This window comes from Cavia porcellus, unplaced genomic scaffold (genome assembly GCF_034190915.1).
Source record: "Cavia porcellus strain 051 isolate PalLab524CR breed Dunkin Hartley unplaced genomic scaffold, mCavPor4.1 scaffold_32, whole genome shotgun sequence".
Taxonomy (NCBI): Eukaryota; Metazoa; Chordata; class Mammalia; order Rodentia; family Caviidae; genus Cavia; species Cavia porcellus.
The window spans coordinates 12,256,853-12,276,192 of record NW_026947515.1 but is presented as its reverse complement, the minus strand read 5'-3'; the positions used below and the strand labels follow the sequence as shown (position 1 = coordinate 12,276,192).

Genomic DNA, 19,340 nt, shown 5'->3' with positions numbered 1-19,340 from the left:
TTCCATTTGCTAACAGAGCACAAGTTGATCAGTGCAGGAACTGTACACAGGAACAAAGCAAAAATTCCAAATGAAATGTTGCAATTTCAAATCAGAGAACTATATAGTACAACCTTTACATGCAGAAAGATGTAACATTGTAACATTATATATAGCAAAAAAAAAAAAAAAACTAGTACTGTTGACAATATTTCACCATGATAGATAGGGAAGCCTGAGATGGAAACTTTACAGGAAAAAACCAAGGCTGAGTACAATTTGTTGATGAGTTATGCAGCAACTATGATGTCGCTTGAAACATAAAGCACTGGCCAATGTTTGTGTTTTACTTGATCCTCAACATGTGCGGCACCAATAATTTGACAGTTTGCATAGAAACAATCAAGTGTAAAATATGGAGAAAGTTTCTTAGAAAATGGGAACTGGAACTCACAAGAGATCATTTATGACACAGAAAAAGCAAAATGTTTCTGCCCAGGGAACTATGTAAAAAAAAAAAAGACTGTGGAGCACACTGGTGAGCTGACAGGAGAACAGGAAGGCACGGCATGACACAGACCTACTATGACAACAGGAAAACAAGATGCCAACTGTGCCCTACAATAATGTAAAGGAAAATAAAACACACACTATCATAGTGTAAGTGATACTTGTGTATGGAACATGCAGCTGTCATGTATGAAGCCTGCCTTGGGTGAGATAATTGAAACAAAGCTTATTTCTGTAGTAGGCCTTTGCTTGTGTTTATATTGTAGTTATATAGTATTCATGTAGTTCCAAGCATTCATTACATATTTGATATTTTATTTTATTTTATTGACATCTTATTCCCTAAGTGTATGTTGTGCGATATAGTACAAAGCTCCTAACACAGCAAGAGAAGAGAAGGGACAAGACTGCCACACAGGAAAGGAAAGCTAAGCACACATGCATGTCAGTGTAAGCGAGATACATGCATGAACATGCAGTTGCCATGTGTGAAAACTGCTTTGGTTGTAAGAGTTGAAGCAAAGTTTATTTTTGTGGTAGAGTTCTATTGGTGTTTCCACTGTAGTTCATGTAGGAATTTATTTCTTAGAAAACCTTTTGAGGCTGGGGATTTAGCTCAGCGGCATAAGCGCCTGCCTTGCAAGCAGGCAGTCGTGAGTTCGATCCCCGGTACCGATAAAAAAGGAAAAAGACAAAAAAAAAAAAAAAAAAGAAAACCTTTTAGGTTTTCTAAGCAAGTACACAGCTGATGTGAAAATGCTGATGTCTACTCTAAATGCACAATACATATTAAGAACAACAGATGATGACAATGAGCAGTGTATGTACCACTACTGCCCACTGATTGATACGTTTTGAAATTTTGCTAGTTTCTTTTTTTATCCTCGAAATAAAATGGATTTGGGGGGGAAAAGGAATTTAATGATGTTTTATGTTCCTACCAACTACACACTACATAATATAGTAAGAACCTCCTGACAAGATAGCAAGACCACTGAAATGTCAAGTATGTCCTACAAGGCCAGGAATGCACAAGATATGTGTTGTCAGTGTATGTTTGGGTATGGAACATGCTGCTATATGTGCAGGCTGCCTTAAGTGTGATAAATGGGATAAAGATTACTATTTTATAGACTGTTATGAGTAGTTTCCCTTATTTCTGATGTTTTTTAGACTCTGTACACCAAAAACCAATGTTGAAAATTTTGATTTTTTATAAACATTCAATAAATGTTAAAAACAGTACTTTTGTGGGGATTTTTCCTGTTAAGTGCTCTCTTTGTGATTTTTTCCTGTTAACTATTCATTGTTTAATATAATAAAACTCATAAAACTAAAATAATTCATCAGTAGAAATATTCTAAAGAATAGGCATGGGTTTGACAGACCCATGTTTCTGCCTTGTGTTGACAAAATTAGTCTCTGGGGGCTAAAAAGAGAGGGCGCCCATCAGAACTGAGCTCTCCTTTAACAGTCAGCAGGAAGGGACTAAGCCAGTTTGCAACACCAATCTCGAAGCTGCTGAGAACTGACTATCACCAGTGGCCTGTAACTCTGTAAAAGGGCACTGCTACCTAGTCAGGAGGTGAAGGGAAATGAATAAAGAATCCTTTAGCTGAGCTGAGTATGGTGATATCATTTGTAAGAAAGGCAGACTCAAACCCAGTCTTGGTATGAAGACCACAGGTTCAATCTCTTGAGTCACACAAAAACAATCTAGATGAGGGTTGATGGTGTAGCTCAGTGGCAAATCATTATGATAAGCACTAAACACTCCATATGGACAAAATACAAAAAATCCTAGGTGACAGGAATTTTTCAGCTCCATTATAATCTTACTGAACCACCGTCAAGTATATGGCCTATCACTGACGGAAATGTCACACAAGTGTATATAAAATATTTCTGCATGCCTGGAAAACTTATTTTCAAATTATTAACATACACAGGACTGATATCAAGAGATAACCATGTCATATAAAAATACTACAGTAGGAGCCAGGTGTGGTGACACACACCTATAATCCCAGCACTCAGGAGCCTGAGGCAGGAGGATCATTAAAAGTTCCAGACCAGCCTGGGTTACAAAGTAAGTAATGCCAATTGCATAGTGAGACACTGTCTCAAAAAGATAAAAAGAGAGAGAAGACAAATTGGAGAATCTCAGATGGTTAAAACCATACTGGATAACTGGATGGTAGAGAGAGATTATATATTCAAATTTTATATGGCCTATGCCATAGTTTGAATCTTAAATGTCTACTGGAAGGAAGCTCATGTTAAAGTGTTAGTTGCTACACAATACGGATTCAGAGGCTGGGCTCCTGGGAAGTGATTGGATTATAAGGCTCTGACCTCATGAATGGACTGATCCATAGATGGGTTCACAGCTTAATGAGCTTTTGGGAAGTAGTGGAGACTTGGAGATGGATCCTATTTGTAGGAAGTAAATCACTGGGATTCAGCCCTTGAAGGGTATATTTTGCACCCACTTCCTCCTCTTGCCCTCTTTCTTCTTCCCAGCTGCCAAAAGATAAACAACTTTGCCTCACCACACAGCTCTGACACTATGTTTGGCCTTCCCTCAGCAGCAAAGTAATGTACAACATGACTAAAACCTCCAAAACTATCAGTAAAAACCAACTGTTTCTCCTCTAATTTGTCCCAGGATGGAGAGCTTCTATGTCTATTTCCTCACATAAAGAAAAATACACTATATATTTAAATCTTTCTATTTTTATTCACATTTGGGGGTTGGTTAAGACAGGGTTTTGCCATACGGTTCAAGCTAACCTTGAACTCACTTTGTAGCCCAGGATGGCCTTCTTGAACTCACAGTGATAATCCTGCCTCCTCAGCCTCCCAAGTGCTGGGAAATCAGGTATGTACCACCACTGCCGGCTCTTACTCACATAACTTCTAAGCAAGACCTTAAAGCTGACTACTAGTGACTACTATCCTGAGCGTCCCTGACAGTCACTGACTGTGACCAGGTTGTTTAACCTGATAACACTTTCCTTTTCTCAACACACTTACTGATAGTGTTATCAATAGTGTTTTGTTTGTACTACTAAGGATGCTTTAAAGCACATGGATATTATACTGCTGATTTCAACTTTCTGTGGCACAAGTCAATTGTGTAATTAATAATCCCTAATCGATAATTTTGAAGCCGTGTTTGAATTCTCAGACCAATTTCATCCTCTTTGCCATCAGAGAGCTCTGTAAGACCTGGATCTCAAGTTAGAGTTAGTTTACTCAGACATTCTTAATTTTGTTTTCCAGTACTGGGGCAAGTACTTATCACAGGCCTTGCACATCCTAGCCTAGCATTCCACTCCTAAACTATAGCCCCACCCCTTTTTATTTTGAGACAGGGTTTGATAAAATTTTATCAGGCTCAACTTTAACTTGTGACGTTCTTGCCTCAGTCGCCTGAGATTACAGGCTTGTATTATCATCCCTCAACTAAATAGTTTTATGCTTATAAAAACTACAAAAAGTGAAAGAACTATTTAAGCTGAACCATACAATCCTGAAATTGCAAGAGGCATATACTATACCTCTATTTCATAAACAAAGTTGAAAACTACTTTTTAATTGTAGGGAAAGAAAAGAGAACCAGTCAGGGATGGTGGCACACACCTATAATCCCAGCACTAACAGAGGCTGAGGCAGAAAGATCACCATTGAGTTCAAGGTGGTCTAAACTGCATAATGAGATAGTGAGACCCAGTCTCAATCCATACATACATACATATTTTAAAAAGGAAAGAAAGAGGAAGAAAGAATCAGTATTCCCCAAAAGCCCCATTCAAATTCTGGCTTCTTCCCTTCTAACTAAGTGGATTTGTGAAGCGAGTCCATCTCAATTTCCTAATTCCTACTTAACCACACCCACCCTTCCTAACTCCTGGAGCATCTGTGGGAAACAAATGGCCTTCTCACAAGGGAAAGCAGAGGCTCGGAGAGGTGACCCTTGGGCCCTCTGGCTCTCTGGCAAACCTCAGCTTCCACAGCTCATCCAACCAACCTTTCACATTCAAATTCAAATCCCCCTTAAGAACTAAGCCCCTGTGGCAAGAATGAGTATCTTATACATCTAACACTTAAGATACACGTGTCAATAAAACTGCCACCTTCAACAATGTTCACATACTACAGATCAGCATTCTCCATAATTTTGTTTTTCATTCAAAGACAATAAGTTTTTCAACTGTCCCTGCCCTGGTTTTACTGCTGCAAAGACACAAGGTTCCCAGAATGTGCAGAGCACCTGTTTCAGTAAAACTGTGCAAATGAGTTTCATCTCCCACCAAATGCCTGCCCCACCTCAAAGGTGGTAGAAGCCCCTAAAGGCCAAGCATCTTCTCTAGTGGCTGGCTGTCTGTCCCTGGCCTTTCCTGACTAGAAGTAGTAATGGCTAAGTCCTATTTTACCCTCCACTCTATGTCCTACCCCTCGGAGGTTCCCTGCCTATCCTCCCCCACCCCACCATCCTCTGGGGGAACTCAGACTGGCTCCACTGGTTTGGGTTTCTTTTTTTCCTTAAACTAATATATTTCCCCAACCACCTAAGGTTTTCAAAAACAAGCCTGGATTGGACTTCCTTTCTCAGACATCTACTTTTTAAGTGTTTTCTTCTGTGGGTGAACAAGTTCCAGATCTTCTCCCACAGTCTGGCCAGCAGGGTTGGGCCCATGGCCACCCTGGTTTACTCCTAAGGCTCCTGTGCCAAAGAGAATCAGTTTGTCAGAAAGCACATTGCCCCTGTGGACTTCCCACATACCCTATGACATGGTGACAAGAAGCCTTCAGATTCTCCCACTCAGTTTAGAATGGCTACTTACTGTGGAGGAAATACAATAGCTACGAAGAGACCTGGAACTCCCTTCAGATTCCTCCGAGCTGGAACACTAGGGTGTGAGGTCAAAGCCAGGTGGCTCCAGGCTCAGCACTGGGAGGACAGCTGCAGAAGAGTGCCTACCACTGTGCCAGCTGTTCTAGGCAGCTGCTTTCAGGCCCTGCCTGCCCCTTTCACCTGCACCAGAGTAAGCACCTGAATCCCTGAATCCCTGTACTTGTATCTTCTCCCTGGATATCTGTCCAGAATCCAAAGAGATACTGTCTTCTTGATGTTGGTGGCTAAGAAGGTCAAAGCCAAATTTGGATCCACCTCTACCAACTGTGTATGACCCTGGTCCGGTTTTGTCACCCTTATTTCCCTTTTGGCCCAGTTTCTTCTGGTCTCTAGTTAATCCTCTGGCATCCTGTGTTCTGCAAGCTAACTCAAATCCTTTCTAGAGTAAAGCAGGGCAAATACATTAAACAGTCATAATCTCCAGTAATCACTTAGTAACCCAATGCTTGCAGTACATGAGGTGAGCAGCCGCTGCATGAGGACCTTGAGGTGAAGGGCTCACTAACGATCCTCTGTGAGAAGACCGGAACCACACGAAAGCTTGCTGCCCTGCCCAGACACAGTGCCAAAGGCATTACTCAAACAGATATGGCTGTCAGGCAGTTTGGTGAAGATGAGGATTGAATGGTAGCATTCACCTGAGGAAAAGCCCAACACCAAAACCCTGGTTCTAGAATTAAAATTGTTCTGATTCATTAAAGCAAATTAGTAGGTAACAAGAATTTATACTCTGATTTCCTTCCTTCCTTTTTCTTTCTTTCTTTTTTTTTTAAGAACAGGGATACTAGCAGTTAAAGTCCCACCAAAAACACAGAGTTTAGTTCATGGTATATCACGACAGAGGGTACATCACCAAAAGTTGAGGAAGATCAGCAAAAAAGCAAAGACTATGGAGGTAGGCAGGCATTGCTGCCTCCCACTGGCTTCCAATAGAGGCCAAGCCAGAGCAGGAGAGACAGGAGGAGGAGGAGATGTAGCCCCAACTCCACCCACATAGGACAGTAGCAATTCTTTTTTCCCTCAAACCTCAGCCTTGTATCTAGGATCTTCACAGACCCCTTCACAGACCTTTGACATAGCAAGGTTCCCACTATTTTCCAAGAGCTTTTGTAATTTCTTACAGCCTATGAAGTGCTATGGTCAGTCCCACAAAAGCTGAGAGGAAGACAAAATCCCTGGCTGTGTGAACAAGTAGAGTGCTCTTGTCTGGTTCCCAATCCAAGTGGCTCCTACTTCTGTGATCTTGGGTGAATCTCTCAACCCTCTAAGCTGAGAGGCCTCCTACAAGCAACACAGCTTTGGCCAATGATATAGTCCCAAGTGCCAACCATGTACCAGGACCATATGAGGATAGCTAATTTGGTTAAGCTGAGGCCTTAGGGGTGGGGAGGCAGCCAATATGCCCTGAGCCTTTAAGAAAACATGAGCATAGAGAGGCCAAAGATCTAAAAGTCAGAAGCACTATCTAGTACCAATACCTCCCTTTTTAGCCTGGGACACTCCCCCATACTCCAGAAGTCTCAACATCTCTACTTGCATGTCAGGTACACAATTTCAACATGTCCTCCTCAAACCTGCTGCACCCGGTCTCACTCCCAGCACCCTGCTCACATGCCTTCAGTAAGTTGCTCCGAAAGGCCTGGCCACTTCCCACACTCCTGCAGCACATGGTCTTCCTCTGGACCAGGGCAGTATCCTGTTCCTGCCCAACCCCACATATAGCCAGAGCGATCCTCCTAATCCTTCTCATCCTTAATTCAGTTGGACTCTGTCCTACATTCAAACCACCTCTCCCCAGCTCCCCATCTGGGTGAGTAAAACCCAACAGGCCTTTTGATGTGACCCAGGCCACATGCCAGTTCACAGAGTAAAGCATGTGGTCTGTGACAAGACAAATACAGTGAGGCGCTTTTTATAGCCATCGGACACTGCTACAACATCCAAACACTGACACACAAGTATCTGACCAGGACAGACTAGGAATTAAAGGAATGTTCCTTGGCAAAAGTAGTTTGAGCAACTCTGCCCTACGCCTTCTACAGGCCAGACTTGAGCATGTTCTACTGCCCTACCAGCTACTCTCCTTCACCAGCTCCAAAGATTAAAAGCAAGGTGTGGCTAGGAACTCAGGAAACAATGTGTCAAAGGGAATGTAAGAGCCTAGAGCACAGGTGGGATGAGCTACAAAGGCAGAACCTAAAGCCTTGCACTGTGGGCAGACATGAACAGACCTGAGATCTGAGGTGCTTTTGTGCAAGGACAAGGACCCAGACATACTGTGTGTCTGTGTGTGTGTGTGTGTGTGTGTATGAGAGAGAGAGAGAGAGAGAGAGAGAGAGAGAGAGAGAGAGAGAGAGAGAAGGAGGTGACACCAAGGTCAACCAGGGAAGGCTTCATTTGCCTTGACAAAAACTCAGGTATGACCTGCAGGCAAGCTGGCATCTAAGCTCTAGAACCAAGAGCAAGGGTAAAAATGAGGCTGGATATAGGTATAGGCTAACGGGAAAGAAATCAATCAAAGCCTGGCACTGTGGTACACGCCTGCAATCCCAACACGTGAGAGGCTGAAGTAGGAGGATTGCTGTGAGTTTGAGGCCAGTGGGCTACAAAGTGAATTGAAGGTTAGCATGAACTGCACAGCATGACTCTGTCACAATAAAGAAATGGAAAAAAAATAATCAAAAGATTAGCACTAGTCTGAAGTGACAAAATGAGATTAATAGACAGAATATGACAGATATCCATGGTCAGGGCAGTGAGAAAGAGGAGGGATGAAATGACATCTAGTTCATGCTAGAAAGCAGTCCCCAAACACCAGCACATTACTACCCAATAAGACAACAGTCAAACGCATGAGACACCATCCCACTATGGCTGCTCTCATGCAAGGAGGCTTCTCAGCAACTGGTTGCCTCTGCTCCTGCAGGGTATGGCTAGATTCCAAATGGGTGCATTCCAAATCCACCTACCTAACAGTTAACACAAGAAAAAACAGAAAAGTACCTCCATGGCATCACAGGACAGGTGAAGAATATGGAAAGCAATGCTCATACCAAACAGTTAAGGATGAACTGCAATTCCAGGTAGCACTTGTTGCTGAAAATTCATCCAGGGTATAAAAAATTATTAAATAAAGACAATGATTTTTATTTTTAATTCATACCAGAGATGAAAAAGAATAGAGATTCACATGGACTGTATACCTTGAGCAGCTTGCCTGATTTGGGGGTAGCTATCCATGCAGAATGAATCACACAGGCAAAGGTACAGAGGGAGGACCAGAGAGGGCCCAACAGAAGATAACCAGGCCTGGTTTTAATACACAAATGTTGTCAGGCACAGTGGCACACACCTGCAATCACAGCACCTGGGAGGCTGAGGCAGAAGGATCACTACAAATTCAAGGCCAGTCTTGGCTATATAGTGAATTTAAGGCCAGCCTGAATTACACAGTGAGACCCTGTCCCAAAAAAAAAAAAAAAAAAAAAAAAAGTATGTCCCAAGAAAGCCAAAACTACAGGGACAGATAAAGAAAAATGGACATGTAATTCATGTGCCCATTTAAATAAGCTTTGACCTTGACATTTTTTTCAGCACAAAGTTGGTCCTACTTACATTTTTTTAAGATCAGTGTAGAAGAAACCAAAATCTTGTATAAACTGTTAGGGGAAGACAGGAAGATAAAGGAAAATATCTCAGGGCTAAATACAGTGATCACACAAACACCAAGTCAAATAAAGCTGTAATACTAATAAAGCATGAATGAACAGTAACTCTCCAGGGCTGCTTAAGAGGCTGGCTACCTTACCAGAGAAATCACACAAAAGCTTGCTGTCGGAGCCCCTTTGGTCAGAGTAGAAAAGACAGCTTTCTTCACAAGCACAGACCCCCACCTTCAACCAAAGGAAGGTTAGACTGAGAGGATTTTCTTATAGGCAACAGCGACAACCTGTTTCCAGTTTAACCTGCACCAGTGTACGCTCTGACCAGGATACATTATTTAGTTAAAAAGAGAAGCACCATTTTTAGTTACTCATTGAATTCAGCATCTTCAAACACGATAACCTAGAATTGACAGTACAGCTAACTCTCTATTTACTGTGGTTAATAGGGATTTCAGGAATGACAGCAATTGACTGGGAAGCAAAAGCAATCCTAATGGATAATCAGCAAAGCATCAATTATTGCATAAAGGATGATGGCTTCCAGTGACCATCAATTGAGGATCTGGTGGGTGCCCAGCAATGTGAGGCTTAAATGAGATATTTCCACTTCAACAAGTCAAGTGGTCTGGTCTACCACCATTGGTAGCCTGGCAGGCAGCAGAGCCCTCTCCAATTTGTCAGGACATGAGACATGGGGAGACCAGGAGCCAGCACCCATGCCCACCCAAAAAGCATTCCAAGCATACTAAGCAAGAGGTATGTGATCACGTGAAAGGGAGCATGGCTAGGCCAAGATCTCCTAGGGACAAACGTGTAAGAGGGTCCCAGACTGCTAGAGGTTGGACCTCCAGGCCCTGCAGGAGAAAGGAAGAGAGTTGGCTGTACTGGTACAAGCATCCCCCAGCAAGCTGCCCAGCATTTCTAGGAAGGAGAAAAGCAAACTGCCTTCCCACCTCGGGCTGTACGGTCACAAGTGAGGCAAGGCTGGGCCCAGTCGCCATTTGGGCGGGAAGCCAGCCCCAGGTGCGGCAGGAAAGGGTGGCGCTGGCTCAGTGGCTGTAGCTCCTCGCTCTGACCCAGTGGGGGCCCTGTGCGGTGCTGAGGGCACAGCGAGGCCTCAGGCGCTGTTGGGCAGGGACACACACACACATACACACAGAGAGAGACAGACCATTAGAGGATGTGCAGCAGTCCTGCAGGGGGCATGGGTTGAGGCCACCCAGAGCCCTGCACCACACCTGCCGTCCCCTGGGCTTGGAAGCTAGTCATAAAGAGCCTGTTGACTACAATCTGACCCTAATTATGTAATTCAGACTCAAGGTCTGGGGGAACTACAAACTTCAGAGCTGGAGCATCATTCAGCCCAGTGGAAGCCCAGCAAGACCCACGGCTCTGGTTCAAAATAAGGAGGAAGGGCCAGATCAAACAGACTCCTGTGCCCTCAGTCTTGCTCCTGTGTGTGGAATGTTCCACAGACTGTTCATGAACATGATGCTGTTTCAGCTCCTTGCTTTGTACCCTCTAGCTTCCAAAGATACAATGACTATAAGAGGCACGGAAAGAAAAGTGCTACTCCTCTGACCATACATCACAACCACAGCAGTGTAGAACAGAGAAAGGCAAGGGAATGGGACACTAAGGCAATGCAAAGACAACCTTTTCTGGGGCGATGGCAGGAAGGTCCTTGAGAGAAACAAATCAATTTCCCTACTTAAAGGGCAATCTTGGAGTGGGGGTGGGAGTTCAAACTTAAGCCCTAAAGGAGACCAATGTAGATTAAGGTTGAATCATTTTCAACTGGTTTCACAGAGGTCACAATCATCATTTAAGCAAAGCAGTTCGAACTAAGAGGAAATAAGAATTTAAAATGACACAAGAAAATGCTAACCTGCACCACACTTGATAGTAATTTAGAATTCCTAGAGAGCTTGACTTCAATACGTATATCTCTCATTTGCCACGTTTCTCAAACTCTTGGTGGCAGGTGATACAAAGTCTAACTGAACCTGCAAAAGCAGGAAATGTTAGTAAGTGGTCCAGTGACAAAATCATTAACCAAGCAAGGGTTGAGATGGATTTGTCAAACTACAAACAACTTCCTTTAAAAAATTTTTGTGCTATGCTGATATAGTGTTACTAATTCTTAAAAAATCAGGAAATGAAAACCTGCACTGTAAAACACAAACAAACAAACAAAAAAACCCTGCACTTTTGTTTTTGCAGCCAGAAGATACAATTTTTGTGTCATACCTTCCCCATAAAACAAGGCCACCAGAGCCACCTTGCTGAGTATGGGGTCCATACTTGGCAACACAGCACAGTGAAGGTGGAGGAAGGGCAATGTTCCAAGAGTCTTTCAGTGAAAAACCAGGATGCCAACATGGTTCAAAGACCAGCATCCATCACTTCCTGAACACCACTTCTACTCCCACAGATCAATTCTGAACCAACAGCAAAGGCCTACAGTGACCCAACATGCAAATCCAAAACACAGGCCGCCTCTACCCAGTGCAAATACAACTATGCAACCAAATTACAGGGACTGGAATTCATACTAACCACATGTAAAGGTTTCTTCACAGTTTTCCCTCTTTTAAACAGAGAAATCAAACCTCCATCCTGTGTGATGCTGAAATAGAATAAATGCACTGAGCCATTCAAGAGACCTGCAGCTCATTCAGTAGGAAACAATTTAATACAAGATTAAAGAAACTTGGAGAAAAAGGAAGAAAAAAAAGAAGAAAGATATCGGGGTCAAGGATGTAGATCAGCAGCACAGTGCTTGTCTGGCAAGCACACGGCCATGAGTTCAATTCCTGATACGGGGGGGTGGGGGGTGGGGGGTGGAGAGATTAAAGAAATAAGATGATCAAGAAAAAAACACTTATTTTTTTTCTGGCTACCAGAGCCAGTTCCCCATTGTTTGAGCAGGACAATCTTTTTGTTGGCACACCTTCTCAGAAGGGAAATTCTAAGACCTACCTTAGTATCCATCTTTTCCTGAGAACCCAGGAAGCCACAGGGGCTGCTCTACCCAGAAGCAGGAGACCCACAGAGCACTCAAAGGACTCAAAAGCCTTTTAGTGACCATATCTCAATCCAGACCAAGGGAAGTTGTCTAGGTTGCCAAAAGCTGAGAATTGAGAACAGAGTCAGGCCCTGGGGTGGCCACTACTCCCTCAGCACCAGGGCACACATACCATACTACCTACCTCCCCCTCCCCTGCTGCCACATCTGTACAAGGTGTCCAGTCACACAAGGGACAGGGAGCACTCTGATTACTCACAGCCATGATAGGAGGCTGGAGATCCCCCAGCCTTGCCGTACTCCTGCTCCGAGTAGCTGGTTGACAAGTTGGGCTGACTGGAGCCACGGCCAAAAGTGATTTGGTTGCTACCCATGCCAGTGGCCACCTGGGCCATGCGCTCTTTGGTTTTGAGAGCCTGGGCCCGTTCAGCCTTCAGCCGTTCCTCATCCTTCAGAAGGGCCACCAGTTGCTTTGATTTCTCACGCACATTGATGCCCTGGTCCTTGCCATCACGGTCAATGTACTGAAAGTCTTTCAGAGTCTGGATGGCGAATATGTTCTCACGACACTGCTGGGCCACACGCTCAGAGCCTGTCTTGATGAGGTAGTCCAGCAGTGTCAGTGCCTTGTACACGTGCCGCCAGTTCTTGCCGTGGTCATTGAGCCGCTTCCACACCATGCTCATGATCTCTGAGAAGGCCACCACATTGTAGGTCAGGTCAGCAATTTCAGTCATCAGAGAGCTGGATGGGCCCCACGGGTCATTAGAGGTGGCTTCCCGGACTTTAATTTCAGCCTCTGAGTAATTGTTCACAATGTTTTTCATCTGTCGTCTAATAGATGAAGTCGTCATTTTTATTTTGTTACAAATTTAAAGCCTTTCAAAAAGACAGAATTTCCTATGTTCAGTAAGTCCACACCCTATGAAGGTCCACTTTCTGTGATCAAGCTGGGGTAAGAGGCTTGAAGTCATTTCCTCCTCTGGAGCCTCAGATCCAAGAAACTAGCCATGACCTAAAGGAGAAAATACACTCCACTGTGAGCCAAGCAGTCCACAAGGGAGAGAGAGCCTAGCTAAAGTACTTCCATACATGGCAGGTACTGGGTGACTAGCTGAGCTTTGTGAATGGACAGACTGTCTATTCTGGGGTGAAAGAGTCCATCCTGCTTTCAAAACTAAGACAAGATCAGTAACATCAGTGCAAAGTGTGGTGGTGCACACCTGTAATCCCATCACTCAGGAGGCTAAAGTAGAAGGACTGCTGTGAGTTCAAGGCCAACCTGCCCTACATGCTGAGTTCAAGGTCAGCCTGAATTACACTGCAAGACCCTGTCTCCAAAATAAAGTCAATAAAATCAATTAATAATGAATAACATTAAAATCAAGTTTAAGCCTGAAAAAAATTATTGTACTTTCAAAAGGCTTTCATTGGACAACAGATATTTCGTGAGTTGCACTTTCAATGTCAAGTACAATCAGGACATTGGGAAGCTGAATCAGACAGATTTATTTGTGTGTGTGTGTCTGTGCACATGTGTACCCAAGTGCTGGAAATTAAACCCAGGGCCTTGTGCATGCTAAGCATGCACTCTACCATTGAGCTACATGCAGCCGAATTCAAGTTTCAAAACTGTATGCAGGGCAAGAATGTCATTTCAGGGTTCTCTCAACTTCAAAGTGCCTATCTCTATCTTTAAGATTGCTAAACATTTGATGTTGGTCCACCAGGCATCCAACCACTCAGGGAATTCTCCTTAATGGCCACTTCACTCCAGACCTTCCCTGCTCAAGAATTTATGAAGTTTCTGACTGCTCTACCAGGGCAAGGCTAACAACCTCCACTGGGCTTTGAAGATCTTCCAGCACCTAGCTCAGCTAAAACACCCTGAAAACTTTCCTGGTTCTGGCCAATTACTTCATGTCACAGGAGACAAAACTGAGACCAAGACTGCACATTCACTCGCTCCAAACACACCCATCCCCTTCTTCTTCCACATGAAAAGTACTTACAGAGCTAGAGTCAGGTCCACATCTCTGACACACGGCTCTGGTCCTCAAGCCTGGTGACCGACATCTGTCTTGTTCACAATGAGTACCCAGCACCTATTACTGTGTCAAACATGGAATAAACACTGTTGAATATATGACATTCCAAAGTCAAGCAATGTTCCAAAGTCCATAAATTAGTCCCCAAGCAGAGGACAGAGATTCTCATCTATAAAATGAAGAAACTGAGGCCCAGAAGTCTCCAGGAGTGCCCACAGATACAACAGCACACTTGGCGCCCGCAGAGAAAGTGAGACCCAATCTACCATGGTCACCTACTTGACCATTTGGAGTCCTTCAAGTCAGGCTCTAATTTATTGCTCATGAAAAACTTTCAGATGAGGACATTCTTCCTACGTACCAATGAGGAACCCAGGCCTAGAGTCACTATGCTGGCTAATTATGACTGTCTAACTAGGACCTGTTTCCACCCCCCTCTCACCAACCTGCGTCCTGACACAACTGCCCAGAGTAGCCCAGGATCTAAAACCTCCTCTCTCTCCCCACAGAGGCTTTTACGCTGCACTTAGCTGCCATTCTGCTTATACCAGAGAAATACTGGACAGCTCCAGCTTCCTCATCTAAACCTTAGGTGAAAATGGGTACATGAAAAATAAACAAGTCAGAAAAAGTAAGGGCACAGGGAATGCAGAGGCCAGTCGTCACACATGTCACCCAAGTGAGAAGGGGGCAGTTCGTAACGCTTCACCACTTTCTCACCATAGTAATGCCAAGTTTTCATATCTTCTTTTGAGGCCACAAAACCGACTTTACCTAAGAGAGGTATATTCTGCTTCTCCACCCATCTGTCCATCTCTCATGAATCCTCCAAAGCCTGTCAGAGGACTAGAGATAAAACTTTTCATGCTAACCGACATACTTGACTTTACAAGGTTTTTCATTCAAAATGCTACATTTGCTACTGGCATAAATGGAATAGACCTCACAAAGAGGGGAAAAAACACTCTAATTTTCAGTACTTCCTAATTTAAATTGCAAATACATGCCAAAATCAGCAGTAATGCCCAGGAGTCCTGTGATATGCCAGGGCCCCCAGTACTTCCATATTTGTCATTCTAGTTGGTGAACCGCAGGCATGCCTGGCCTACTCTTCGTAGAAGTGAGCACAACTGGGCACCACCCTCCAAGCTTCAATGAAGCACAAGAGTAAATGGTGCTGCTACAAACGGCCTCTAATGGCTGGGGATACCACAGAAAAACAAAAAGGATGCTCTCCCCAAGGGAGATACAGTAACCTCTGTTCTATTGCCTTCCAGTCTGGCCACCTGGGCAGGGGAGATAGGATGTGGGCTGCTGGCAGATGTCTCACTGGGTCCAGCATCCTCCAGAGGGTTGAGAGAGGTCCAAAGCTCCCTCTCTAGGCCTGTAGCCAAAAAAAAAAAAAAAAAAAAAAAAAAAAAAAAAACAAAAAAACCAGCAGGTATTTCTGTGAGGAAGACTAGAATATACAGGGGTTGGGAAAGGAATGCCAAGCAATTAGCAATTCAGAAACCAGGGCCATTGGAGAGGCAGGCCTTTCTGTAACAGGTTCAGTCTGCTGTGACTTCTGAAATACTTGGGCTTCACAAAGAAGCAAAAAAGCTAATACAATATTTGCTACAGTTACAAAAAGAAAGCAAGCCAATCCATAATCCATGTAATTTACTACCTAGCTACTGTGTGTGTGTGTGTGTGTGTGTGTGTGTGTGTGTGTCTGCACGCACCTGTGTACAGTACTAAGGACTGAACCCAGGGCCTTCACACTGACCTACATTCTTAGTACCCACCGTACCACCCTTTTTGAAGACAGGGTCTTGCGAAGTTACCCAGCAGGACTTACTTAGAACTTAAAACACTCCTACTTTAGTTTTCCATGGTGTTGGGTAGCTACTATTTTCTTAAGGCTTAACCGCCAAGTTTCAGAACCAACAGATGGTAAGGGAGATATCTGGGGATAAGATACCCAGTAGTTTGAAAGGACACCAGGTGACTATCTTCTACACTGACTGGGCTGTGCACCTTACTGAAGTAACATGCTGCAAACTGAAACTCTGAACTGTAAGATCAACACTAGCAAAGCAGCAGGACCCTTGAAGCAGGCAGAGCTTCAAGCTTCAAACACCTGAACCTCCACAGCTTTGCCAAACTGGGCCGTGATACTCAGACCTCACTTTCTCATTTTAAACACATTCACAACAGGGCTGTAATTCTTATGTCTTGCTGCTGGGCAGCACTAATTTGAATGTGCTACATTCCTGCCAGCTTAACCCATCTGGCAGCAGGAACAGTCCCACTGGGCGGGGCTCCAACCTCCCCGACAGTCAGGTATGTACCACCAGTGGTTCAAGCCAGTGGAACTCGGTTAAACTTCTCTCCCTCACCCTCAGAACTGGGCTGCAAACGCTGAATCAGTTCCTCTCGTAGCAAACCTCTACCATGACACCCTCCCGAGGGTAAGCCTCTAACCCACCTCTAACCCACGCTCCTGTCCCTGAACATACCCTTGGTATTTCCAGAACCCGAGTTTTGCTTTATTTTCACTTTCTTCTGAATGGCTTACACACTCCACTTTCCCCTTCCAAACTCCCTCATTTTCTTCATTTCCAGTCTGCTGAGGATGAATTAATGAGCATGCTACATCAGAATCATTTGTTACCTTATGGACTCCTCAGTCAAACCTGAGGAAGTATAATAGTTCACAAATCATGCTTTAAGGATTCCAATACAGAGCCAGGTGGGGTTACAGATACACCTGTAATCCCAGCATTCAAGATGAGGCAGAATAATCAAGACTGAATCCAGCATGGACTAGTGAGTTCAATGTCAGCCTGAACTACACAGTGAGACCCAGTCTCAAATTTTAAAAAAAGGTGGAAAAATAAATTTTGTTAAAGATTTAGAACAAAAATAGGAGCAAAAAAAAAGTAGAAGAGCTTTTTTTGGTGCTGGGGATTGAACTCACAAAGTTGAACTTGCCAGGCAAGCATTTATGCCACTATAACTGAATTACCAGCCCGCTAGAAGGGCTTATTTTTATAAATTACACAGTGACAACTGAAGGGCCAAATGCCATTGTGAGTTTATGGAGCTGTTATACTTTTAAATATTTCTGACTGGAGTAAACAAAATGACTTCACATTAGAATTCATCATACAAAGTGAACAAACTTTCTATGCCTATCAGAAATTGAACAGAACCAGGTAGGACCACAGCCAAAGATGTTCAACACTACCTCCCTGTCCCATGCTAACCCCAGTCCTAAAAAGCCTGTTTTGATACTGTATTTATTAATAACTCACTTTATTAAGAATCAAAGTTTCAAGTGTACATAAGATAACCACTATCTATCAACCACAGTAAGTGGATAAAATTCCAACAGAAAGAAACAGTGTACTAGCTGGCCTGTGAAGTTCACACTGTTGACTAGGGGTGCAGCTCAGTAACAGCACCTGCCTGGTATGCAAGAAACCATGGTTTTAACACCTTTCACAACAGCACCCCAAAAAATGAAATAGCTGGGAATCAATTTAACAAAGGATGTAAAAAACCTCTACACTGAAAACTACAGTACTCTGAAAAAGGAGATTGAAGAGGATATTAGAAAATGGAGAGAGATCCCGTGTTCCTGGGTAGGAAGAATCAAGGTAGTGAAAATGACCATATTTCCAAAACTGTTACACAGATTCAATGCAATCCCAATCAAAATTCCAGTAACTTATCTCACAGAACTGAAGAAGACCTAGAATAGCAAAGGCAATCCTGGCCAACAAAGGCAAGGCAAAAGATATCATAATCTCCAACTTGAAATTATACTAAAAGCCACTGTGGCAAAAACAGCATGGTACTGGGGAAAAAAAAAAAAAAAAAAACAGGCCCAAAGACCAGTGGAACAGATTAGAAGATGCAGAAACAACTTCAGACACATTAAGCCACCTTATCTTTGACAAAGGTACTAAACACATTCACTGGAAGAAAAATAGCCTCTCTACTTTTTTCAAATCCATATTATTTCAAGGATAAAAAGAAAAGAAAAAAAAACAACAAATATTCAAAACACGTCAATCAAGGGAAACAATGGCATATTTACTGTACATTGTCATCCCCAAATCATTCACCCAGAGTATAAGACAAGATAGCCTCTTTAATATATGGTGCTAGAGGGGCTGGGGGTTTAGCTCAGCGGCGTAAGCACCTGCCTTGCAAGCAGGCAGTCGTGAGTTCGATCCCTGGTACCGATAAAAAGGAAAAAGACAAAAAAAAAAAAAAATATATGGTGCTAGAAAAACTAGCTTTACACATGCCAAAGATTTTAATAAAGCAAGACCCATGTCTTTCACCATGCATTAAATTCAAAATGGGCCAAAGATCTAAATATTAAAACAGAAACAATAAACTTACTGTAAGTTAGAGTAGGTAAAACTCTTGGAAGACATAAGTGTAGGCAAAGACTTTATGAACAAAATCTCTATTGCACAGGAATAGAGAATCAACAACTAGGATCTCATCTTATTAAAAAGCTTTAGCGGGGCTGGAGATTCAGCTCAGCAGCATAAGCACCTGCCTTGTAAGCAGGCAGTCGTGAGTTCGATCCCCGGTACCGATAAAAAGGAAAAAGACAAAAAAAAAAAAAAAAAAAAAAGCTTTAGCACAGCAAGAGAAACCACCAATAGAGTGAAAAGACAACCCACAATGTGAGACAAAATGTTTTGCCCGCTGTTCCTCAGACAAAGGATTACTATCGAGAACATACAAAGAACTCAAAAAAATTAGTCCTCCCAAATTTAAAGACCCAACCCAAAAATGGGCATCTGAGATGAATACACACTTCTCAGGTGAAGAAATACAAACAGCAAATAAATATATGAAACAATGTTCAACATCATTGGTCATTCGAGAGATGCAAATTAAAACAATACTGAGATTCCAACTCACCCTGGAAAGAATAGCTATTATTAAGAAATCAACCAATAACAAATGCTGGGCAGGATGTGGGGAAAAAAGAACCTTCTCCACTGTTGGTGGGAGTGTAGACTGGTGCAAGTGCTATGGAAATCAGTGTAGAGATTCCTCAAAAAAACTAGGATTGGAGGTCCCATTTGACCCAGCTATTTCCCTTCTGGGTATCTTCCCATAAAGAATTAAAAACATCATACCATTGCAATATATGTGCACCTATGTTTACATTAGCA

At 43.2% G+C, this 19,340-nt stretch overlaps 1 protein-coding gene across 6 annotated transcripts in view; it reads right to left on the bottom strand.

The window, feature by feature from the left end:
* Positions 1–19,340, bottom strand: part of Epn2 (epsin 2) — a 96,053-nt gene that overhangs the window by 37,376 nt on the left and 39,337 nt on the right. For 2 of the 6 annotated variants that reach the window (XM_003465224.4, XM_063241722.1), the window contains exons 2-4: positions 14,116–14,214; positions 12,363–13,118; positions 10,029–10,199 (exon numbers count right to left, since the gene is read on the bottom strand). The exons of 1 other annotated variant lie outside the window; for it this stretch is intronic. In XM_003465224.4, coding sequence (XP_003465272.1) covers positions 10,029–10,199; positions 12,363–12,957 — 766 coding nt within the window. In that variant the 5' untranslated portion in view covers positions 12,958–13,118; positions 14,116–14,214. Of the gene's footprint in view, positions 1–7,025; positions 8,849–10,028; positions 10,200–12,362; positions 13,119–14,115; positions 14,215–19,340 lie in introns of those variants that run through there. 3 more of the 6 variants (XM_003465225.4, XM_063241723.1, XM_063241725.1) reach the window with 3 other exon arrangements.